We start from the raw sequence: 22,935 nt of genomic DNA, 5'->3' as shown, positions 1-22,935 counted from the left end.
GTGGGGTACACGCGGGAGGACCTGGGTCGGTGGCTGTATTCATCCGACGTCCCTGGCCGTGCCACCGCCGAGCCCCGACTCCAGGAGACAGGAGGCAGCGCCCGCCGCAGCCCGAGCGCCCGGACCGGAAGCACAGCGCCCGCCGGCGCAGACCCGGGCCCGAGGGGCCCAGCGCGCAGGCGCGGGCTGCGGGGACGCGCCGGAAGCGGCGAGCCGGATGTCCGGTCGCGTGGGGTTCCGGGTTCCGGGTTCCGGGAGGCCGCGGGGGTCCGGCGAGCGGGGCCGCCAGTGCGGCGGGAAGCGGGGCCATGGAGAAGCTGCGGCGGGTCCTGAGCGGCCAGGACGACGAGGAGCAGGGCCTGACCGCGCAGGTAGCGGGCCGCGGCGGGGCCGCGGGGGCCGGGCGGGCGCCCACCTGCCACCTCGGGGGCGGAGGGAGGGCTCCCCGCCTCCCGGGGAGAATCTCGGGGAGCTTCCCGGGTTTTCGTGGGGTCTGCGAAGCCTTGAGTCCGCCTCACGGCTCGCTTGGGCCTGCCGACCCTCGGGGACCGCCGAGCTCTCCGGGGTGTTCTGCGCGGGGCTCTGCACCCGGGGGGGGCACACGGGCCGGTGGGCGGCGGCGGGGAGGCGGGCGGGGGGCAGGCCTGCAGGGGGCTGAGGGGGGTGGGGCGGGGGCAGGCCTGCAGCGGGGGAGGCGCCCCGGGGCTGGGGCGGGGGACAGGCCTGCGGGGGGCAGCGGGGGCTGAGGGGGGTGGGCCGGGGGCAGGCCTGCAGGGGGCAGCGGGGGCTGAGGGGGGTGGGGCGGGGGCAGGCCTGCAGAGGGGGAGGCGCCCCGGGGCTGGGGCGGGGGGCAGGCCTGCAGGGGGCAGCGGGGGCTGAGGGGGGTGGGGCGGGGGCAGGCCTGCAGGGGGCAGCGCCCGGGGGGGACGGGGGTCAGGGCCTGCAGGGGGGAGGCGCCCCGGGGCTGGGGCGGCGGGGCAGGCCTGCAGGGGGCAGCGCCCGGGGGGACAGGGGACAGGGCCCGCAGGGGGCAGCGGGGGCTGAGGGGGTGGGGCGGGGGCAGGCCTGCAGGGGGCAGCGGGGGCTGAGGGGGGTGGGCCGGGGGCAGGCCTGCAGGGGGCAGCGCCCGGGGGGGACGGGGGTCAGGGCCTGCAGGGGGGAGGCGCCCCGGGGCTGGGGCGGCGGGGCAGGCCTGCAGGGGGCAGCGCCCGGGGGGACAGGGGGCAGGGCCCGCAGGGGGCAGCGGGGGCTGAGGGGGGTGGGGCGGGGGCAGGCCTGCAGGGGGCAGCGGGGGCTGAGGGGGGTGGGCCGGGGGCAGGCCTGCAGGGGGCAGCGGGGGCTGAGGGGGGTGGGCCGGGGGCAGGCCTGCAGGGGGCAGCGCCCAGGGGTGGGCGGCGGCTCTGTCTTGCGAGCTGCGGGGAGAGCCCAGCCGAGGTCTAGCTTGGTTGCAGGGGCTTGCCCGGGGAGGCGGACGAGGTGCGTTCAGGGGTTTGTCCCCCAGGTGGACGAGGTGCTGTGAGTGCGCATTGGTCCTTCGGAAGTAGGGAGACCGGAGCGGGGGCGGGGAAGGTCACTGGGAAGTGAAAGAAACGGAGTTAAAAGTTGCTCATTAAGGCATTGAGTCCCTGGTAAAAGATTCACAACCAAACAAAAGCATCTTTTTGCCTCTGTGCTTTACCCGGAGGCCTGGTGAAGGTTACTCTCTCTAGTGGAAGAATTAAAAATATCCCCCGCGCAGTAACTGCAGTGTTTCTGGTGTGTGCCTGCTGACTAGTTCTTTTCTGCGGGCCCAGGAGCGCAGCGCGTAGCGCCCAGTGTGCCGCAGAAGGGGCTTTTGTTTGACCCTTTTCTACCTGACTTCCTCCCTTGTTCTGTTTGTTCAGCCCTTTTTGGGGGCAAGATTCTAGGCTAGTGTGTGAGGATCCAGAGTCTACAACACAAGCATCTGCTTTCAGGGGAGCCATAAGCAGTTTGGCAGATCGTAATATAGAAATCCACAAATAGGGGATCCCTGGGTGGCTCAAGGGTTTAGCACCTGCTTTTGGTCCAGGGTGTTATCCTGGGGTCCCAGGATCGGGTTCCGCATGGAGCCTGCTTCTCCCTCTGCCTGTGTCTCTGCCTTTCTCTCTCTGTGCCTCTCATGAATAAATAAATAAAATCTTAAAAAAATAAAATCCACAAATACGAGTGTGAGAGATGTCAGGAGGGCAGTACGGGCTCCCCCCACCCAGAGTCATTCTGCTGTGCTCCACTCCATGCTCCAGCGCTGTGCTGTACCCTGCAGGATTCATAGCCACATGTGGCTACTTACATTTAAAGTAATAAAAATTAAATAAGATTTGGGCACCTGGGTGGCTGTGGGTTAAGTGGCTGACTTCAGTGCAGATCATGGTCTCAGGGTCCTGGGATCAAGCCCCCCCATCAGGCTCCACACTTAGCAGGGAGTGTGCTTCTCCCTCCCGCCGGCTGGTGCATGCTCTTTCCCTACTTCCCTCAAATAGTAAATAAAATCTTTTCAAATAAACAAAATCTTTTAAGAAATTAAATAATATTTAAAATCGTTTCTCAGTCACACCAGCCACATTTCAGGTGCTCAGTAGGCACACGTGTTGTGTTTTTAAGGATTTTATTTACTTGAGAGAGAGAACCAGGGGTGGGAAGGGGCAGAGGGAGAGAGAGAGGGAGTAGCGGACTCCCTGCTGAGCTGGAAGCCCGATGTGGGGCTTGATCCCAGGATCTAGACAGCATGACATGAGCCAAAGGTAGACACTTGACCGGATTGAGCCACCTAGGCACCCCAGGTGGGCGCAGGTGTTAGTGGTTGCTGCATAGGACAGTATATGAATGGGACATTTCATGGCAGGAAGTTCAGTGGTACTGAGCTGCTCTGAACCTTGGGTACATGAAGGTGATAGTGTCACTTTTCTTGAGCCCACAGACTACAGGGGGGAAAGATGTTGAGAATAGTCCAGAAAAGGGCGAAGCTGATGATACAGGCAAGAGACAGGATCATTGCTAGAGTGCCATCCAGGTGTGGTTGGGAAGATCCCAGGAGGTGGGATATGGTGCACAAGAGAAGGGACCAGCCTGGCTTGGGCACCTGGATGGCCAGCTCGTGTGGGCTCCAGGTGCTGCCGTTGGAGCGCAGGAGGATTCTCCCATGACTCCTTAGCCGTTCTCACAGAAATGGGAAATAGGGTTGCCAGTTGGAAGTTGGAGGGGGAGTGAGTGTTGACGTTCCGGAAGAAGATGTGGAGGTTGTTTAAGAGAACAGGCGAGTGAATGGATGGGCGGCAACAGTGGGATTGTTGGCAGCACCAAGGCCTCTCTTGTGGGTGATGGTCCTGGATTTGAGGACCATTTGAGGTGGGAGTCCTGAGCAGCAGCAGCAGGAGGGCAGGGCAGGGCTGGGAGCTGGATTTAAGCGGGGTTTGGATGTTGCCCAGTGAATGCATCAGAGGGACACTGTGCAGAGAAATGGGGGATGTACGTGGGAGTGCTTGTAGGAGGGCAGCAGGAGTGGGGGGTATGGAGGGATGGGTAACTAGGGATGCTGGAGGGTAGGAAGGGGTGGTTGAAAAGGGGGATACTTAAAATTGAGACCATGGAGAGTGTTGAGATTATGGTGCCCTTATTACTGCAGATAAGGGGCTTGGTGGTTGATGTAGGGTGCAGAGACCATTGGAGGAGAGAGGATGAAGAAGCAGGAATCATAGAGCTCTGGAAGGCTTGCTTACTCCAGTGATGAAATCCCCAACAGTTAAGAGGGGAGTGGAGGCATGATAGTGAGCCCCTTGCACAATCCTTAGAAGAGCAAGAGTTGTGATGTGGGGGCGGGGGGGCAGTGATGGGGTGACCCAGGAGATGGTAGTGACAGCAGTGAGGAGGAGCAGCAGGTGGCCTAGTGTGAGGGCAGGATCTTGCAGGCAGGTGTTTCTGGGGCTGAGAAGATGGGGAACAGCAGTGAGGAGCGGCCTTCACCTGGCCCACTTCCTGCCCCTCCCTCCCCCCATCAGGGGGGTGACGAGCAGCATGGTGGTGTTGGGGGTGCATCTGAGATCCAGGACTGCTCCGTCACCCTGCTGAGGGGGTTTGGAGGCCAGGGAAGAGGCAGAGTAGCCAGAGTTGTAGGGTCCCTCCTTGCAAGGTGTCTGGGATAATGGAAGGAGGGCGAGATGGAGCCAGGTGTGAGGGTCCAGATCAATCACACGGCTTCCTGTAGCGCTGGTGTAAGATCCAGACTCTACCCCAGGCGCCTCAGCCCTCTGCACACCTCCCCACCTCACCTGTCCCCCAGGACTACTGTGCTCTGCTCAGCTTCCTCTGCCTCTGCCATTTCTTTTTTTCTGGGATGCTCTAACCTGGCTCCCAGGGTTTGCCCACATGGCCTTAACCTGCGTGGGCCCTTTCTCTCCGGGACCCACAAGGGTGACAAGACCGTTTGTGGTACGTGAGATGAGGACGTGGATCCGGAGGGAGGTTGGTGTAATGGGGAGGAGAGGGGATTTCTTCCTCTGATGTTTCTTCTCATTTTCTCCTGGTCTCTGTTTGAGGCACCTCCTCACAGGCGTTTAGCAAGACTCCCAACCCAGCTGAAGTAGCACTGCCCTTCTCGCCCTCCATCCTTGGATCTGCTTGATTCCTCCCTATAGCACACACTACACCTGATGTTCTAGCATGTGGGCGTTTACTGATTTGCGGGCAGCCACCTTATCGCATTGACAGCTGTGTCACCAGTATCGAGCTCAGGTGCTGAGCAGTCAGGGTCAGAGTGGCCCATTGAAGCAATAGGCCGCGGTGCCTAGGTGGCTTAGTCCACTAAGCGTCTGACTTTGGCTTAAGTTGGGATCCAGTCCTGTGTAAGGCTCCCTGCCCTTCCCCCGACTCGTGTGCTCACTCTCTTTCTCTCAAGTAAATAAGTAAAATCTTAAAAAAAAAAAAAGAAAAAAAGAAAAAAAAAAAGGAAGGGGCAGTAGGCCAAACTGGCAGGGCAAATTGTGCCTCAGATCACTTTCTGTGGCAGTAGCAGCAAGAGGCTGGAAGTCAGGAAAGGCCGGCTTCCCTCTGTGCTGTTTTCACCCCATGGACTGGGCACTGGTTGGTGGTCTGCTCCCTGTCCAGAGAGCCCCAAACCAAAGGCTTGGGCAGTTTTACAGAGCCTGATGTCAGGGAGAAGGGTGTGTGGAGGGCCAGACTCCTCAGCCAGCGCATTGAACAGACATCAAAGATCGCTTAGCAGTATTTGCTGAATGAATGAATGAGCAAAGGCTGGAGAGTGAACTCAAGTGAGCTGCTGCTTCAGGCTGAAAGAGGCATACTCATGTGTTCAGGTTCATGGGAGTGGTCTCAGGGACAGAACATGGGTCACTTTTGAGAAGGGTGAGAAGCTGATACTGCAAGTTTCCTGAGAAGGCCGAGGGGTGGGGCTCTGAAGCACAGTGGGTTGACCTCAGCCCCTCTGTGGTCATCTGAAGAGGAAGAGAAGGTATTCTTGAGGGAGCCTTGGGGGCTCGGTAGCAGCAAGCAGTAGAGGGAGGGCACGTTGATGGTTTCTGTTTTCTCTGTGAAAGAGGGGAAGTTATCTGTATAGTAGAAGTGTCACAGCAACACTTGCAGGGTTGAAATCATCTGTGGTCAGTAGAGTGAGAAGGCACATTGACTTCACAGTGCCTGTCAGTCCGCCATGTCATGTGGCCAGGTGGGCGGCATTGGGGCCCACTGGGAGGTGCTGATGGCCTGGGTGCGATCCCTCCACCTTGCCACATGACTGCTCAGAGGAAGCAGGCTTGATGGTGGCATTTTGCCAGATGGAAGCAGCAGAAAGGGAATTTTAACTGTCTTACTGAGCTGGTGGGCTGGACGAGCGTGCCACCTGGAGGACTTTGGGGTCCAAGAGCAGCGGCTTGAAGTTTGGATATGGAGAGATTTTGGGCCGCGAGAGCGTCCTGGGTCACTTGGTGGAGTGGAGGGCACGGGCCACTGAGATTAGGGGTTGAGGAACAGAAAGTCCGGGCAATCCCCGTGGATGTACGATTATCCAAGGCTCCCCTGGGATCCAGTGTAGGACCTGTGGTCAGGGGCCCCGAATGAGAGAGAAGGACAGGGGGAGCTGTTGGTGCCAGGAGTGAGGTGGGCCTGCTAGTCACGGAGGAGACTGAGTCAGGAGCCGGGACCCGAGAAGGCAATGCTGACCTCCCTCGAGAGCGTCTGTGGACACCTGTTCCCCGTGCTCGCTGTCGCTCTGGTGGCCTTCCTCCTGCCCACCGTCATTTTGAAGGAGGACTGATGGGAGTCCTGCACCTCAGGGTGCTTGTTCAGGTGGTAGTCACCCTGGAGCAGGGCTCAGGCCAAGACAGCCGGCCCCTTCGTGATCGTGTGGCTCTGCTCCTGGCTTCTCCATCACTGGGAGAGAGGCAAGTGTCCCCAGGGCCTCGGCTTCATTCTTTCACCTGTAATGCTGCTGCCACCGGGAGATGTTTTCCAACTACTTTCTCTAAATCAGCAAAATTCTGGTTCCAGGTAGTGGTTTGCTGTGGCGGAAGAGTCTCTCCTGCACACGAGATGCTTTCTCTTTGCTTCCTCTTCCTTTGTTTGGTTTCTCTAATTATTTTTACAGATTTTTATTTATTTATTTGGAGAGAGAGAGAGTGCTCTGGGGGAGGGATGGAAGCAGAGGCAGAGAGAGAATCACAAGCAGGCCCTCTGCTGAATGGAGACCAATGTGGGGCTGGATGTCATGACCCCGAGATCATGACAGGAGCCAAAATCAAGAGTCCGATGCTTAATCCACTGAGCCAGCCAAGTGCTCGGGTTCCTCTTCCTTTGATAACAAATATGTCAAGTAATTGGTACCCATGTCCCTGTGTATTTCTTTTCAGAGACTATCTTTAAGAAATCAGTATGATTGCTGGTTCTGCTGGGCTTGTTCCTGATTGCGCTTGGACCAGAAAGTAGCACCTGAGTGCTTCTGAAGCGAGTCTGGAGGATCAGGGCCCCTTCTGGCTCCTTTGTGGGGAATGCCGCACCAAGTTTTCTTGCATGTTTTCCAAATAAGGCACCAGGGAATCCGTAATTTGTTTCTGTAGTCTGGACAGTTGGCAAAGCTGAAGACAAATCATTTGCTTGTGGGTTGAATATTCTATATTTTCAAATGCAAATAACTTGTTTCATTTTAAAGATCATCACTTGGAAGATGGTAATAAGGGGAAAATACCTAATACGTAAATAATCATGCTAAGAGTGAACTGGCTGTTGAAAACCAGCATCTGAACTTAGGAATGGTGGGGTGGTTTAAACTTGTGAATGGAAAGCAGAAGTGACTTGTCCCCACATCTCCGTGTCCTCTGGCTGCAGGTTAGAAGGCAGGCTTCCGTGGATGCTGCTCTGTAGCCCATCTCCCATGCAGTGAGTGGTCTTTGGGGTTCATGCTGCTCTGTGTAGTTGAAACACACTTCCTGGCCACACTTCCTACTCAGAAAGGATGGTACTTGGGTGTTTTCATAGACAAGTCCATTCTTGGTTTAAATGGAGCTGTGGTTTTGCTATAAACAGGTGACATTGCTAGAAATCAGAATGTGAGTTAAAGCAAATTTAAAACATTTAAAATGTGTTAAGTGATATATGTTGCATTTACAACCTTATCTTGTTTTTATCTACTTTTCATGCCGCATAAGGATTCCCAGGTTAATCAGTTGAGGTAAGGAATGTAGCAAGAGGTATTTTTGAGCTTTTGCATAGGAATTTTCTGCTTTTGCTTTATTATCCTTGAAAATACATTATAAGCATGTGAACTTATTTTTAAATATCTATGGTAATATAAGTTAGAAATTAAATTGTGATCTATAAATTCCTAATATATATCTCTAGCTTCCCCAAAATAGCGTTGTTGATACTTTTTCAGCTTTGTTGGGAAATGAGTATCCTTAGGAATCTGCATGTGTCCATGGCTCAGTCTGGGTTACTGTGTAAGGCATGCCTGGTGATTTCCACTCTTCGCCCACCTAAGTTGGTTACAGTTTGCGTATAGGAGTGCCATTGCTCTAGCATAAATGATCATTTAAAAAAATGTGTTTTTAATAATGGTGGAGGAGGTACCTAGGGCTCTCCTGAGTTGGTTTTAAATGAACCTTTTATAATGAATGGAAGTTACGTATCCAGTAGCGGACACTACTGGTGGCTGCCCACCCCCGTTGTGAAGCGGGTTGTATGCGTCCCTCAGCGACTCACAGCTGTGCCCTCCAGCACACCTTGGAGGTCCTGCGGTCACCCCCACTTTGCCTACAGCCTGTGGCCAGCCAATGGGAGGTGGGTTCCAGACAGTGGCCTTCCCAGGCCCAAGCTGAATGCCGGCTGAAACCACATCATCCTCTCCCTTCCCTGGCAGCTCCCCTCACTTCCCTCAGGGTTTCTGCTGAGAGCAGCAAGTGCATCAGAACCCCTGTTTCGGGCTCTGCACTTAGAGGCCTCTCCTGTGCCCAGAACCCAGCTTCAGCGTTGGTCCACATCTTGCTTGTCTTGTTTCATTTTTCCCCTATTTTTTTTTTTTTTTTTTTTTTTTTTTTAGTTATTGAGTGTTTTATAATGTGTAACATATGTTCTGTCATTTCATGGGTGTCGGGATATGTCTGCTATCCTGCTAAGGGCTGTAAAAACCAGGCGCACAGTGCCACGGGTGCACCCATCCGACCCCTGCCTTAAGTTTCCCTTCATGGTCCCCGGGGTCTTGCCCTTCTCACTGACCTGCAGCAGGCACGAGCCAACGGGCCCCGCGTCCAGGGTCTGGGGAGGCTTTGCCCCCTTCACTCTGAAGAGTCAGGCTGCACTAAGCAGCCGAAGGACATGTTCTGCTTCCCCTTCCTTCCTAAGGTCCTGGACGCCTCGTCCCTCAGCTTCAACACCAGGCTGAAGTGGTTCGTCATCTGCTTCGTCTGCGGCATTTTCTTCTCCATCCTTGTGAGTTACGGCTTTCTGCTGCCTAATGATTTTTATTTTAGGCCAGGCTAACGTCATTTAGTTCCAACAAGCAGCCTGCAGTCTAGACCACCCGCAAGACTGTTTCCATGGAACACAGAGATCAATACAGAGATGCAGAAATTAGTATTTGGGGGGAGTTTATGGATTGTGAAAATATATATATATTTTTAAAAAAAATCAGTGTGTATAGAAAGCTTCAGAGTCAGGAACTGAGATAAGTTAACTACCTTATGTAACTTGTCATTTGTAAAGAGCATTGATTTAAGGAGAGTGAGATGATTTACACATGTTATGGCTAAGTTAGATATACACAGAATAGGCAGAAGAGTTCAATTAGCAAATAACAATGAAAACTGTTTTTACAAAACAATATAATTAAAAACTATGTACTAGCATATCGATACTTAAACTGTCCATTGTTATATAATCATATTCCCTTTGTAGCATGTTTATATTTTAAGCTATCACAATGGTAAAATTATTTCAAAATATATTTTCACTCAGGGGACTGGATTACTGTGGCTTCCTGGTGGCATAAAGCTTTTTGCAGTGTTTTATACTCTTGGAAATCTCTCTGCATTAGCCAGGTGTGTATACCAGTCTGACTCCTCGGGGTGTTTGGTTTGCTGGCACTGTCAGCAGCCGTCCTTGCCATAAGCACTTCCCCAATAGCAAGGCTGCTAGAGCCACATTTCTGTTCATTCAGTAAGTGTACATCGACTTAGGCTGAGTGCTGGGGCGCACTGTCACGGGGAGGGGAGGGGTTGCTAAGTGCTCCTGTCTGTTACTCCAGTGTAAGAGGTGGGCACTGTGATCACCCCCACCCTGTGGCCGAGCGGAGTAGCACAGAGAGGGTGAGTCACTACCCTGGGATGAGCCCCATTAGGTGACTGGCAGGCTTTCCACCAGATAGTCCTCTGGAGCCATGGCTCATGGCTGCTGTGTTCTGCTCCCTGCTTGGGAAGCCCGTCTCAGGGAGAGGAGCCGACTGCTGCCCACCAGCTAGGAGCCCCCACGGTAGTGGTGCTGAGCAGAGAAGTTGGGGGTGAGGAGCGCCAGTGAGCCCAGTAGCATTTTGGGTTGGTGCCCCGGAATTCCTCTGAGGATCTTGGTGCATATTTGAGCGTGTTGGTGTCTGTTAAGTAGTTGTCAGATGTATGAGTTTTGCATTTGTATACATTGAGCTTTCAGAGGTGACCTTCTGTCTCTGGAATTTTCTGGATCAAGGTAGTCAAGTGAACCTGCGTGAGCCAAGGCCAAGCTCAGTGGGCTTTTCTGGGCTGGTCCCTATAGTGCTGCTCCTTGGGGCTACAGTCCGAACAAAGCCCTTCCTGGCAGTTTTATGTTGTGTCACTGTTGTGGGCTTCACACTGTTGTTACATGGGAGTCGTTTATCATTGCTCTGGTCTGTAGCATGCAGAGGTGAGGAGTGGTAGTGATTGGACTGGCACAGATGGGGAGCGAGTCACCTGTGAGTTCAGGATGGCTTCGACCATCATGATCACCTGTAGCTTTGAAATAACACTATGAATAATTTGTGAAAAGGCATTTGTGTGTCCTAGAACACTAAGGGCTCCTGGCTCTCTCAGTCGGTAAAACACGTGAATCTTGATTTCAGGGTCATGAGTTCAAGCCCCATGTTGGGCCTAGAGCTTAGTTAAAAAAATAAATAAAATAACAAGGTCTTTAAAAAAAGTTTGCTTTTAATGTTAAGGAAAAATAGAACTGATTTAGTGAGAGATTTTTATTCGTAAATCAGCAGAAGATTTTTTTTTGTAAAAGCATTTATGTTTAGATAGCCAATTAGTAGATTCATCTCTTCCTTCTGTTTGTTTCAAATAGTACTTGCTTTTTTTTTTTTTAAGTACGTGCTTTTTAATGGGACCTATGAAGCAACTGAAGAAAATGTTTGAAACAACAAGATTGCTTGCAACAATTATTATGCTTGTAAGTAAATAATGAAAATTAAAACTTAGAGCAGTGTTTTTGCATTATTATCTTACAGATAATTGCCCGCTCTTATGTACGTGCTATTATATCTTGTGCTGCATGTAATCATATCCTTAAGGCTGTGTGTTTAGAGAATTTAGATGATACAGCATTATTTCAACTGACTGACTTGCTAAATCCTGCCTTTTGTTGTCTAGACCTACCGTTGGCGCTGTGTATTTAAAGTGGACATATGTCATTTCCCAGCCCTGTAGAGCGCCTTGTAACAGATGGCTATGTGCTTTTTGTGGGGGTGGTGGTTGGAATACAGGTCTCTTCTCTGAGGCTGTTCGCATCTTTTCTCAGGAACACTTGGCTTCATTTAAGTAGCCTGTCACCTGGCTTTTGTCCCTTCCCTGTGTTACTGTTTGTACTCCCAGCAGCACGGCTTCTATAGCCATGTCTTTCAGGTGCCATCTATTACCACTTTGTGGATTTTGTGCATGGCTGTCAGGTCATTACTCTTAAATTTCCTGTCTCTTTATCTTTGAACCGGGCAGGGTTGGGCTTGTGGTTAGAAAGTTTGTACTTTGTGTGTTTTGGGTTCTTGGCTGCTGGTTTGAGTGTTGTGGGCCAAGGAACTCAAGTGTCCCTCTCTCCACGGAGTCTCTGGTTCCTTGTGGGCTTGTCTGTGTCTCTTGCAGAGTTCTCTTGCCTTCAAGCATGTTGTCGAATCTGAGGACCAGCATCAGCTAGTGTATCCTTGTAATGCTAGGAAGCTTTTTAACACAATTAAGCTTGGTGGATTTGTAGGAAGGAAATGTTCCCACATAATCTGTGTGAGTCTTATCAGAGAAGAAAACCCTTTTTAGCCTAACTTTTTATTTATGTCCTTATTTAGCTTCATCATAATTTATTGCCATTTTTCTAATTTTTCCAGTTATTTTGTATTTCCTATATTAGCATGTACGGCAGTGTATTAATATTCAACTTTGTGTGGGTTACCTAAAAGTTAGCTTATGCTTAGACTGTGAGAAGTTTTATACTTTTCTAAGATTTTATGTAGATTGGCTTTACTTTGGATATCCTGGACCCCATCTTAGTAATGCACTCTATACAGTAAATGTAAAGTCGAGAAGGCTGTTCATCAAACATTTAGAACATTCAGAAATGTGTTTTCCAGGAGAGACCATGAAGTATTTATATCACGTAACTCTGGTGATGACTTGAGTCATGACGTTTCCATTTGAGTGAGCGTGGTCAGATTTGCTAACATAATTGATGCCTAATAATGACAGGGAAGCAGTACTGCCACTTACGTAGTCTTCTGAGTGCCAGCCCCTACCCTAGGCCCATTACAGACAAGTTCCAATTCATTTTCCACCATTGCCCTTTAGAGCAGGTCAGTAGATACCATCCTCATTTCAAAGAGAAGAGAACTTAAGGCGAGAGCAGACAACTGACTTACCACTCAGGGCGTCAGAGCTTGGGTCTCATGCAGGGCTCTGCCTGCCAGCCTCCTGCTTGTCACTGTTGCTGTGGCCTGTCCGTCATGATCACTTCCCTGCCTCCTCCCGGGACAGTGGGACATGGAGTGATGATGTCCTCTTTGGTGTGAAAATCATGACAGTAGATTCCTTGTGTCAAGTAAGGGTGTTCCCTGTCTTGCTAATAATATCTGTTGCAGTATTCTGTTATGAAACATTAGCAGGAGCCCTCATAACAGCTGTGGTCAGGGGGTTAAGCGTCCAGGTGCCATGATGAGCAGTGAGCGGTGTGTGGAGGTGTTCAATCCCTGTACTGTACACCTGAGGGTGATAGGACACTGAGCATTACTTATATAAGAATTTTTTTAAAAGCAGCTGATACGATCCTTTCTCAAACATCTTTCCTGTTGATGTAATCAGAGGATTGTTTACTAGGTGCTTGCAGTTCACCAAGGAACACTGCAGTCCTAGATGTGAAGGTAGGGTAAGCTTAGGGTAAGCTTGGCCTGGAGTACATAAGTATATCAAGAGTCGGCCGCATCATTGATTTTATGAATTTTTTTAAGCTTTTGGAAGGACTCACATTTGCAATTTTTTCTTTCCTTTTCTATAGTTGTGTTTGATATTTACCTTGTGTGCTGCTCTTTGGGTAAGTGACGTCAGCGGTGCCTGCTTTCTACTAATGGTGGCCCCTCCCCGGTGTCATATCGCCATCCCAAAGGAGCTCAAAGTCTGGCTTCTTAAAACCCCCAAAGGTCAGGTGTTCCTAAGATTGTGTGTGTGAACATCAAGTTAGTGGCTAGGCTTGTGATAGATTCTGCCATTCGGAACGGAGAGGTGAGTTCTTACACACTCTCAGGGGTAGACTGAGCTGCCCCTCTCACGGCCCCCTCCTACTTCCCAGGCTCCAAGAGGCTCCTGCAGTGGCTCTGCTTCCTCTGTCTGCTTTGCTGTCCCCTCAGGCAATGGGAGAATCACAGGATGTTGAAACTAATAAGGAGAAAGGGCAAGAAAACAAAGCAAAACAAATTAACCAAAAGAGGCGAATGGGGCTGCTTGGCTTGCTCAGTTGGAAGACCGGGCATTTGGATCTCCATGCTGGGTGTAGAGCTTACTTGCTTTAATTGTAAAAAAGATGTAAAATCACTAAAAAAAAAAAGGGGAAGAGAAATTAATTTTGTACGTCTTATGTGAGGGTGAACGGCTCATTCGCCTACCGGAAACTATAATATTGCAGTTCGGCTCACTTTTCGGGACTCCTGAGTCTTCAGTATATGTGTTTGTTGCACCATCTGCTTCCAAAGGGATGTGAGGTAGTTCCTGAGCTATCAAGAAAACTGCACTCTTAGAAAAAGGAAGAGTAGTACATAATATGTTTTAGAAATACTCTATCAAAAATGTTCCAGTTTTTTTAATTTTGATCATGTAAGGATTGAGCTTTAATTATGTGACCGGTCTTAAACCTAATTTCCCACTGATAACTTAGAATATTCTTAAACAGTACCTGTATGTCTGTGTGGAATATTGATTTCTGGTGCTGGGATGGTCTAACCACGTATTTATTTGTAGTTAGTAGACTTAAAATGATAAGGAAGTGAACAAATATAAATAAAAATGGACAAGGAATCCTAAAAATAGCCCATTTTAACAGGAACTGTTCGTTTTACATTATCCTAGAAGATCACAATAGAATGCAGTTTTCCTTCAAAACCTAACTCAAGGAGCAAGAGAGGAGGAGTGAGTGGGGAGTCCCACAGAGGACAGACAGGGACAGCTGAGTGTGGTTTGTTGAGTGCAGCAGAGAGGACGTGGACTTGGACATGAGACTGTAGGAGCATGGCTCTTTATCTCGGGACCACCAAGCCAGTGCCGTACATGGAGCAGTGTTTCAGTTAAACTTCAGATCTACTGAATCTTGAATCTATCATACTTAAAGTAAATAAAACATTATCCATGTTTGGAAGGGAAAAAATGGAACTTGTGAAAAATATTTTTAAAAATTCTTAACTTGTTATTTCTGTGTTTGCTGTTGTCAGTGGCACAAGAAGGGACTGGCCTTATTATTCTGCATATTGCAGTTCTTGTCCATGACCTGGTAAGTCTCACATTGATGAGAAGGTTAAAATTCCCTCAGCAGTGATAAGTGTGTTGTTTGGAGCCTGGGAACAACGTTAGGCTTCCGCGTGATGAAGACTGTGCCCTGGAGGGGCCGGGCCTCCTGGGAGGTCAGAGGAGTGAGATCTGCGGGTGTGTCCCGTGAGACTGGCGCATAGCTCCGTGGTGACCAGAGGGAGGGCTCGGGGAGGTAGGGGTTATGGCAGTGGGAGGTGCTGTGCCAGCTCAGTGACACACTTCCTGCTTTCCTGGTACGTGAAAGAGAAATGACGAGAAATATAGATGATACTACGTGAAGCCATAAAAGTGAGGCCATATCACAGGAGAAGCCCCAGAGAATGTTGGTTTGCTATTCCCTTTGCACTGTATTGCTGGATAATTACAGAGTAGAATTCTTTCTGCTGCGTGTGGCCCTGTGATATCTGGCGCTGCCCCATTTGAATCATCAGTGAATGTGGTTGACTGTTCAACACCTCGGGGATTAGGGGCACTAGCCCCTACCTAGTCGAACACCTGTGTATTTCCTTGGACTGCCCCAAAACTCACCTCCTAAAGGCCTACTGTTGACCAGAAGCTTGACCACTTACATAAACAGCTGAACAATACGTCGTATATACTGTATTCTTACAATAATACCCGTTTCTTAATTCTTTTTGGTATTCCTAGGCCAAGGGGTTCATTTGTGAATTTTTTCAAATTGTCACAGATCTCCAGCAAAAAATCTCCCAAAGTATTTATTTAAAAAAAAAAAAATCCACGTTTAAGTGGACCAGAGAAGGTCAAAGTCCTGTTGTGCCAGAGTCAGCCGCCTGTGGATGTAAATAGCTCCCGTGCCCCTCCCTCTGCCTCACTTCCCCTGTCCCTCCTTCCCAATATTCCCTGACCACGCACTCCCCTCCAGGAAGCCCTTTCCTGCTGTGGACTGCATCTAGTTCAGCTGCGAGAAAGGCCCAGTGGGCATGGGATTGGATTAGATGAGCTCTACTTCCCACACTTCCTTGTTTTTGCACATGCAACATTTTCAGGGGTTTCCTTTTCTCTTCAGAGCTACAGTTGCTTTGCTCCCTCTAAGACCCAGTCCCCACCCTCCTACCCCCCAATCCATTGTCTCCGCCGTGGCCCGTCCAGAGATCAGCCTTTGCCTTGGCCCTGGCTCTCTCTCCACTGATGGCTGGAACACTGCTGGGTGCTGCGTGCGCTCCTCTGCGTGTTGTTTGGCTCTGTGTCAGTGACCTGTGGGGAGATTAGAATCAAATTCCTTGGCCTTTTTCTATAATATGTTGCTTTTTCTATTGCATCATCTGTACTTAATGATTGGCTTACCTGCTAAAGGAGAATGCAGTTTATTCTCAGTTACTTTACAATTTTTTTTTTTTTTTTACTTTACAATTTTTATTTTAAAAAACCCAAAGGGTCATTTCTAGTATCCCCAGCCTAGACTTCATCAGGTGTCAGAGGCACATAAAGAGTTTGTAAAACACAGAGTTTCTTGGTCAGGAGGTAGGGGGTGGGGCACAGTCATTTGCATTTTTAACCAATTCCTGGCTGATTCTGTTATTACTGGTCTGGGTCCTTATTTTGAGGATTACTGTACAATATCGTGCAGCTGTATATTCTGTGGTATTCACTTGGCATGCGGAAAAACAGTATTTAGATGGTCTCAATATCTTTGAACTTTTCTTGCAGGTACAGCCTGTCATACATCCCATATGCAAGGTGAGACTCTTGTTTCCAGTCCTCTAATCATCTTTACACAACTACATGAATTTTAGCATATGCAAATTAAAATGTGATATAAAAGGCTGTTCTTTGAGGACTTTAGCTTTCTTCCCCCAAAGAAATTATTTTTTACATAAGATGAGTAGGAGTCTGCCAATATAAAGTAAAGCCGTTTTGAACGTATGTAAGCAGTTAGGTTGGGAGCATACTTCTGCTTTTACCCCCTGGATGTTTGCAGTTAGGAAATTTTGACAGGAGATTCCTGATCCTTTCATGACTGCAAATACTCAGGAAATGGGATGTAGAGATGCCAGCAAAACAAGTTCTACATTAAAGAAAAAACAAGTTAGTGAAAATATGGCATGTAATACATACGTGTTAACTTTGAAGCCAGTAGAAACATGTTTATTTTCTATGTCAAGAGTAAATGCCATTTTTATATATTTTTTCGAGAAATGTACTGATTTAGCTGTGGAGGGAAAACCAAAACTAGTTGTAATCTTAAACCAGTTCAGACAAGTACTCTGTTAGGCACAGCTTTGCTTCTTTGTGAAGTCTGGAAACATAGCTTACATATGAAACATAGCAAATTTGTATGCCTAATGTGAACAGTGAAGGAAATTGTAGAAATCCTATTTTTATTCCACTTCAAATGAATGGTTCTTTTTTGACAAGTGCTAATGAGCATGAAAGCAGACCAAGGTCACCTGCAGGTGGGCAGGCCGTAGAATAAGAGAGCTACAGGTAATCGGCCAGTCCTCAGGACCTTATTAGAGAGGTCTCGTGCCGTTTCTCAGCACCTTGAAATGATGTCCAGCCCCATAAGCCTGAGCTCGAAGCCATGCCCATCCCCTGCCTTTGAGGGTGGCGCCAGGGATTTGCTCAGATGCTCCAGTTCATTGGTGCATGCTTCTGACAATCCACATACAAACAGTAACTTTAAATACACAACAATGTTATGTAATAGTTTAAACTGTCTTGTGGAGAAAATGTGAAAGGCGAAGGAAGTCACGTGAATATTTCTTTGGAATTCTGAGAATGTTATAAACATTTAGTTTTTTGTTTTTTATTTTTTTAAAGATTTTATTTATTTATGCATGAGATACAGAGACTGGCAGAGACATAGGCAGCAGAAGAAGCAGGATCCTTGCGGGGAGCCCAATGTGAGACTCAATCCCAGACTCCGGGATCATGCCCTGAGCCAAAGGCAGACGCTCAACCACTGAGCCACCCAGGCATCCCAACATTTTGTGTTTTTTTAACTATTTTTTTTAAAGATTTTATTTCCAGAACAATTTCTCTTTATTCATGAGAGACACAGAGAGAGGGAGAGAGGCAGAGACACAGGCAGAGGGAGAAGCAGGCTCCATGCAGAGAGCCCGTTGGTGGGACTCCATCCCGGGTCTCCAGGATCAGGGCCTGGGCTGAAGGCGGCGCTAAACTGCTGAGCCACCGGGCTGCCCCATTTTGTTTTTAAAAATCCAATTATTTCTTTTTTTTTACAATTCTTTTGTTAGGTTATTTTTGGTATTTACATTTCTTTCTCAAGATTAGCATATGTACTAGAAAAGATTTCTTAAATGCCATTTCAGGCATTAAAACATGATTTCCAAATCTCAGTTCTTGATTTCAAGTGATAGTCAGCAGAGTTTCCTTAGGGAGTGTTTTGGTGATTGCATCTGAGTTCTGACATAAACAGGTGATGATGCATTTGTCTCTTGGCAGGCAGCAGTGTTTCCTCCGGCATTACTGTATATGAGGCAGATTATTACATTGTTTTTTCTCCTTTTTTTCCCCCCACCAGGGATGCAGTAATTAAATGCTGTTCTTCTCTCTTAAATTGAAAATCAGAAACTTTGAAAAGAGCATTGGAACTTCAGCGTTCTGTTTTTTGTGAAATACGGTTTTCCTGATGTAATAATCACTCCCCAAACAACTGGTGTGACAGGTTAAGACCATTTTGTGTACTGGTGGAAACTACATGTTTGATTAAACTGTTAAATACTTGTAACATGAAATTCATTATGTGTCATTAACGTGTTCTTTCCCAAAATAAGGAGTTTTTAATCATTGCCAACTGTAAATGATTTTTAGTTTTTTAACCTTTTCTAAACAGCATTTAAAATGTGAATATTTAAGGATAAATCTATGCTGCAGGCTTTTTTGGCTCTTTAAAAATGTCAAGTTTTACTTTAAAAAAAAACTTTAAATGTGAAAGTTTTTAAGCTAAAAAATTGCTTATTATATGTAATAAATAATATATAAATCTTTACAATTTTGAAATAAACCCACACTTGGAAAAATAATATTTTCTGGGTCAAATTTATAATGTGTTTGGTGAGTGGCACATTTAGTCCTGGCAGTATGCAGTTTTTCTGTAGAAAAATGGGTAAGATACAGTCTTTGTCCTAAAGCTCACATGTGTCCTAAAGGACACATTTGCAAAAGATCATAGGAGTATCATGGTGAAAGCACTTAGAAGGGTGTCATTCAGGGTGTAGACCTGCAAAAATAGCAGGAACAGGGTGGGATGCAGGGAACTGGCTCTAGAGGTAGGCCCTGATGGGCCAAGTCAGGTAGGTGAGGGTAGGTGAGTGTCACCCCTGCGCTGGAGGAGTGGTGGGGAGGGAGGTGCCTGGCAAGGTAGCCCAGCCCCCCTCCTGCTGTCAGGTTCCCCAACACCGTGGGCTGGCCTGGGTCAGATCTGCAGCGAACAGCACTGTGCTCTGCTGGGACAGGACCACCACAGCCCCGTGGTGCAGGGAAGGTGCCCCTGCTTGGCCATGCTGTCGTAGCATTGATAAAGAAGTGGGCTCAGGGCAGGTAATGGAGAATTCGTTCTTTGGTGGCCGTGCAGAGCGGCCGGCCTGGAGACGAGGTTGCTCAAACAGGGTGCATCAGAATCTCCGCATCCTGAGGAGCTGGGGAAAGGTGGGGGTGGGGTGCTAGAGGGCCAGGCCCAGGCCCTAACCCCTGCAGGGCGGTGGGAGTAAGGATGGGCACACCACACGGCGGGGGGGGGGGGGGGGGGGGGGGGGGGGCTGTCGGTGAGAGGTCCCAGCACCACACCTGCCCCCGCCCCCGACCTGACCTACTTGACGTGGCTGCAGAGCCCTGGGGTGTCCTGGGGGAGTGGAGAGGGCAGCTCCCTGCACTGCAGGCAGAGGCAGAGGCGGTGTGCGCGGCGGCTGGCGAGAGGGGGAGGCCAAGCAGGCCATGAGGACATGGGGCTAACCACGAGGGAAACCATGTGCAGGGGACGCGCCGAGAGGCTGCAGCGTGACCTGGAAGTCATGTGGAGCTTGACAAAGGTTATCTTAGATGTGCGTACATGAGCATAGCCGGGGATGGCGTCCTCCAGGCGGGCCGAACGCCTGTCCCAAGTGGCAGGCAGTGGGGCCGAGGCCTGTGTGAGGGGCTTGTCTTCACCTGGAGGCCAGGCCCCGACTGGCTGCCTCCTCAGCCTTCGTTTTGTTCCATGTTTGTTATCACGCCTCAGGCCTGGCCCTGAGGTCAAGGAGCATGGGGTCTTCCTGAGTGAGGTCCCTTCGCTTTCTCTGCTCCCCATAGACTTTGTTTTCTGAAGCGGACTGGTGTTACTTGCCTACCCCCATCCCGCATCCTGTCTGCACAGGGGTCAGCAGGACTACAGTGAGGTCCTCTCAGGGTCGGAGAGCGGGGTCCATCTGGTGGCCTGCTGGGCCAGCGCCACCATGCGAGCCCTGAGCAGGAGCCGGCCGGGGACCCGGCCTGACAGCTTAGCAGGGACAGACGGACGCAGTAGAGCCGTGCATGCCCAGAGCTCACTGGGAGCACGCTGCCTCTCCAGCAGTGCCGGGCATCCCGGGCCGAGAGCAGGGCCTCGGTCAAGGTGTTTGCCTGCTGCGGGGGTGGAGGTGCAGCCCTGGGACAGAGGAGAAAGCCGTCACATCCACGAAGAGGGTGCATGGGAGCCCTGAGACAGGCCAGGCCTTGCCTGCGGCTCTCTGCTTCCCAGGTGGCCCTCCATCCCAATCCAGGTGTCAGCAGTGGCAAGTGTTCTCGGGCCGGGGCGTTGGGTTGGGGGGGGTGGTGCGGTTTGGAGAGATCTAAGGACTGGTGAGCTTGTGTTCTGTGCCTGGTGTGGTGTGTGTGCACCTGGTTAGGTTTCCCACTCACCCAACCCATTATGCCCACAGATGATGAGCAGGGAGCTCGTCTCTTGAGGGGAGCAGCCTGGCCCTACCCATCCCCCTCAGCAAGGGCAGGAGGGACATCATGGTGGGCTTCAGAGCCTGTGGAGGTGAGTGGGAATGGGTCAGCCAGGGGCACGTGCCAGGCCCTGGCTGGGGTGTGGAAGTTCTGGGGGAGTCTCACCAATCACATGAGAGAGTTCAGGTCACACTGGTTCCTGCCCACTTATGTCCTCAGGAGGGAGTCTGTGGGAGAGGCCCTGCCCATCGGGGGTCCTTCCTTAGCAGGACCATCCTGGTCTGCCCCTACCCGACCCCCTGTCTTGTCACCGTGCACATCACCGCCTGTCTCCTGATCACCCCGGCCAGGACTGTCGGCAGCGTGGTCACCAGATAGAGCTTGGGGGGGGGGGTGCTCCACGTCCGTCTCACCATCACGCTCAGGCGAGGTCCTTACCTCTGTAAGCTCCCACTTTCTCTCTGAAGAAAAAGCGTAAAAAATGAGGTTCTGCTCTGCTCTGGGAGGTGGGGGAGGGGGAGGAGTGAAGGGAGGTGTGCCTGGTGCCAGCCACTGTCCCCGGACCAAGCAGAGGCCCCGGGCATCTGTTTGGACGGCTGCTGCTTCACACGGCTCTGTGAGACCTTGGGTGTGCTGGCGCCCCCCCCCCCCGTAGTGCCCCCAGAGTCGGGGTGCGAGCCAGTGTTCGTCTGTGAGCCGCCCCCGGAGGCCGGTGGGAGGCTGGTGGGAGGGACAGGGCCTCGGGATCGCCTCCTGGGTCTGGCAGTGGCAGGTGTATCCAGAACTGCGCATGTGGAGGCAATGACAGTGACCAGGGGGATCTTTGGGGATCTTGGGAAAAGGCTGTCCCCAGAGGTCGTGGCAAAGGCACACAGTTCATTCTATTCGTGCCTTTAAACACTAAGTCGCCTCTTGACATATCAGCCCACCGTGAGACGTCAGGGGGTCATTTCCCATGACGCTGCTTTCACAGAGCTGCTGTGAAGTGGGGGCTGCATTTGCAGGGCTCCACTGAATACGGGCTCCCCGCCCAAGCACCTGTGGGGTGTCTGTGCCACCTATGCCGTCCACACGGGCCACCTCGCTCTTAGGGGCCCCAGGCCAGGGCAGCTAACCTCACTGGAGGGCAAGATGCTTCTGCAAGGTGAGGGAGCCATGCTGCGGCCACTCGCCGGACAGGGGCTCAGCATCTGTGTCGTGTATCATGGGGTCAGGTACCCCCACTGCAGGGAACGGGGTGGCATGGGGGTTCACCAGCTGAACTCACTGTGGCTGCCACAGGCCGCCTCGGGCCCGCGTGAGGTGGCTGGGTGCGCCGCTGGCATCTGGGCAGTGGGGGTCAGGGCCGGGCGACAGCTTGGGTGCCTGACACCCTGCCCTGGGCCTCACTTCCACAAGTGTCCCCTAGCACGTGGGCTCCCTGCCGCGTGGGAGATGCTGAGTCCACCTCACATACCGAAGTCTGAGGTTTGCGAGGAAAAGGTATACTATAAACTTAAGGCATAGCATTTAAATATTTATTTATTTATTTATTCATGAGAAACACAGAGAGAAAGAGAGAGGCAGAGACAGGCAGAGGGAGAAGCAGGCTCCATGCAGGGAGCCCGACGCGGGACTTGATCCCGGGTCTCTACGCTCTGGGCGGAAGGCGGCACTAAACGCTGAGCCACCCAGGCTGCCCCGGGGCATAGCATTTTTAATAGAAGAGTTTGTGTCTCATCTTCCCACACGATCTCATGTTCTAAACTTTTTTCCAGGCTGTCGACACAAAAGAGAGCCAAGTATTAAATTTTGGTTTGAAAGGAGAACACCCCTCCCAGCCACCTTCGTGGTGAGGCCTCCAGAGTATAGGGTCCCTCCTGCAACACGGCAGGCATTGCAGCAGTTCTCACCGTGCCCGGGGGTCCGGGAGACCCTCTCAGCGTCTACGTTAGTAATAATCCCAAGACACTGCACTTTTCACTCCTGCCACCATGAACACTCAGCGCGGTTACGAGGCTGCGGACGTGTGGTCGCTCAAGAACCTAGCACAGAGTCTGCCCCTCTTCTCTGATTTGTTTTAGCAGGTGTTGTTATTTTTCATTAAAAATATGTTAAGGTAATGGGTGTATTTTTTAAGTTTATTTATTTATTTTTGTTAGTCATCTCTATACCCAGCATGGGGCTCACACTCACGGTCCCAGATCAAGAGCTGCATATTCTCCCGACTGAGCCATCCAGGCACCCCAACCATGATTTTTTCTTAAAAAGGAAAATCAGCTAAGTGTCATTGGAAAATTAAATGCCATAGGTAAAAAAAAAAAAAAAAAAAAAAAAAAAAAACAACACCTGGAGAGTGCTGAATATATATATTTGATTTTGCATGATTGACCTTTCAAATCAGTCAGCTAATTTGAAATAGTAACTTTTGTAGCGTCTAGATGAAGGCACTCCTGTGCTTTAGCCACAGACTCTTGCAGTCTGCGGATCCCAGAAATACGGTTGTGAAACTGGTAAGCTGACACCAGGATTCTGGTACTCA

The 22,935-nt window shown here is 50.5% G+C and overlaps 1 protein-coding gene and 1 long non-coding RNA gene across 3 annotated transcripts; both read left to right on the top strand.

Annotated features, from left to right (window-relative positions):
- Positions 1–211: 211 nt before the first annotated feature.
- SFT2D1 (SFT2 domain containing 1) lies at positions 212–18,529 on the top strand. Of its 2 annotated transcripts, XM_077899601.1 has the most exons (8): positions 212–371; positions 8,866–8,952; positions 9,478–9,560; positions 10,839–10,920; positions 13,003–13,038; positions 14,426–14,484; positions 16,191–16,220; positions 18,028–18,529. In XM_077899601.1, the coding sequence occupies exons 1-8, from the start codon at positions 309–311 to the stop codon at positions 18,065–18,067; spliced, it is 480 nt and encodes a 159-aa protein (XP_077755727.1). In that variant the 5' UTR covers positions 212–308; the 3' UTR covers positions 18,068–18,529. The 2 variants fall into 2 exon arrangements, with proteins under 2 accessions (XP_077755727.1, XP_077755737.1); XM_077899611.1 differs by lacking the exon at positions 13,003–13,038.
- Positions 18,530–19,311: 782 nt separating this feature from the next.
- LOC144314931 (uncharacterized) lies at positions 19,312–22,516 on the top strand. The gene is made up of 2 exons (XR_013380780.1): positions 19,312–20,505; positions 22,172–22,516. It is a non-coding gene; the product is annotated as an uncharacterized LOC144314931 (long non-coding RNA).
- Positions 22,517–22,935: the final 419 nt, after the last annotated feature.

This window comes from Canis aureus, chromosome 1, assembly GCF_053574225.1.
Source record: "Canis aureus isolate CA01 chromosome 1, VMU_Caureus_v.1.0, whole genome shotgun sequence".
Lineage (NCBI taxonomy): Eukaryota > Metazoa > Chordata > Mammalia > Carnivora > Canidae > Canis > Canis aureus.
Note: the sequence above shows the minus strand (reverse complement) of the source record. Positions and strands in the feature narration are given on the sequence as shown.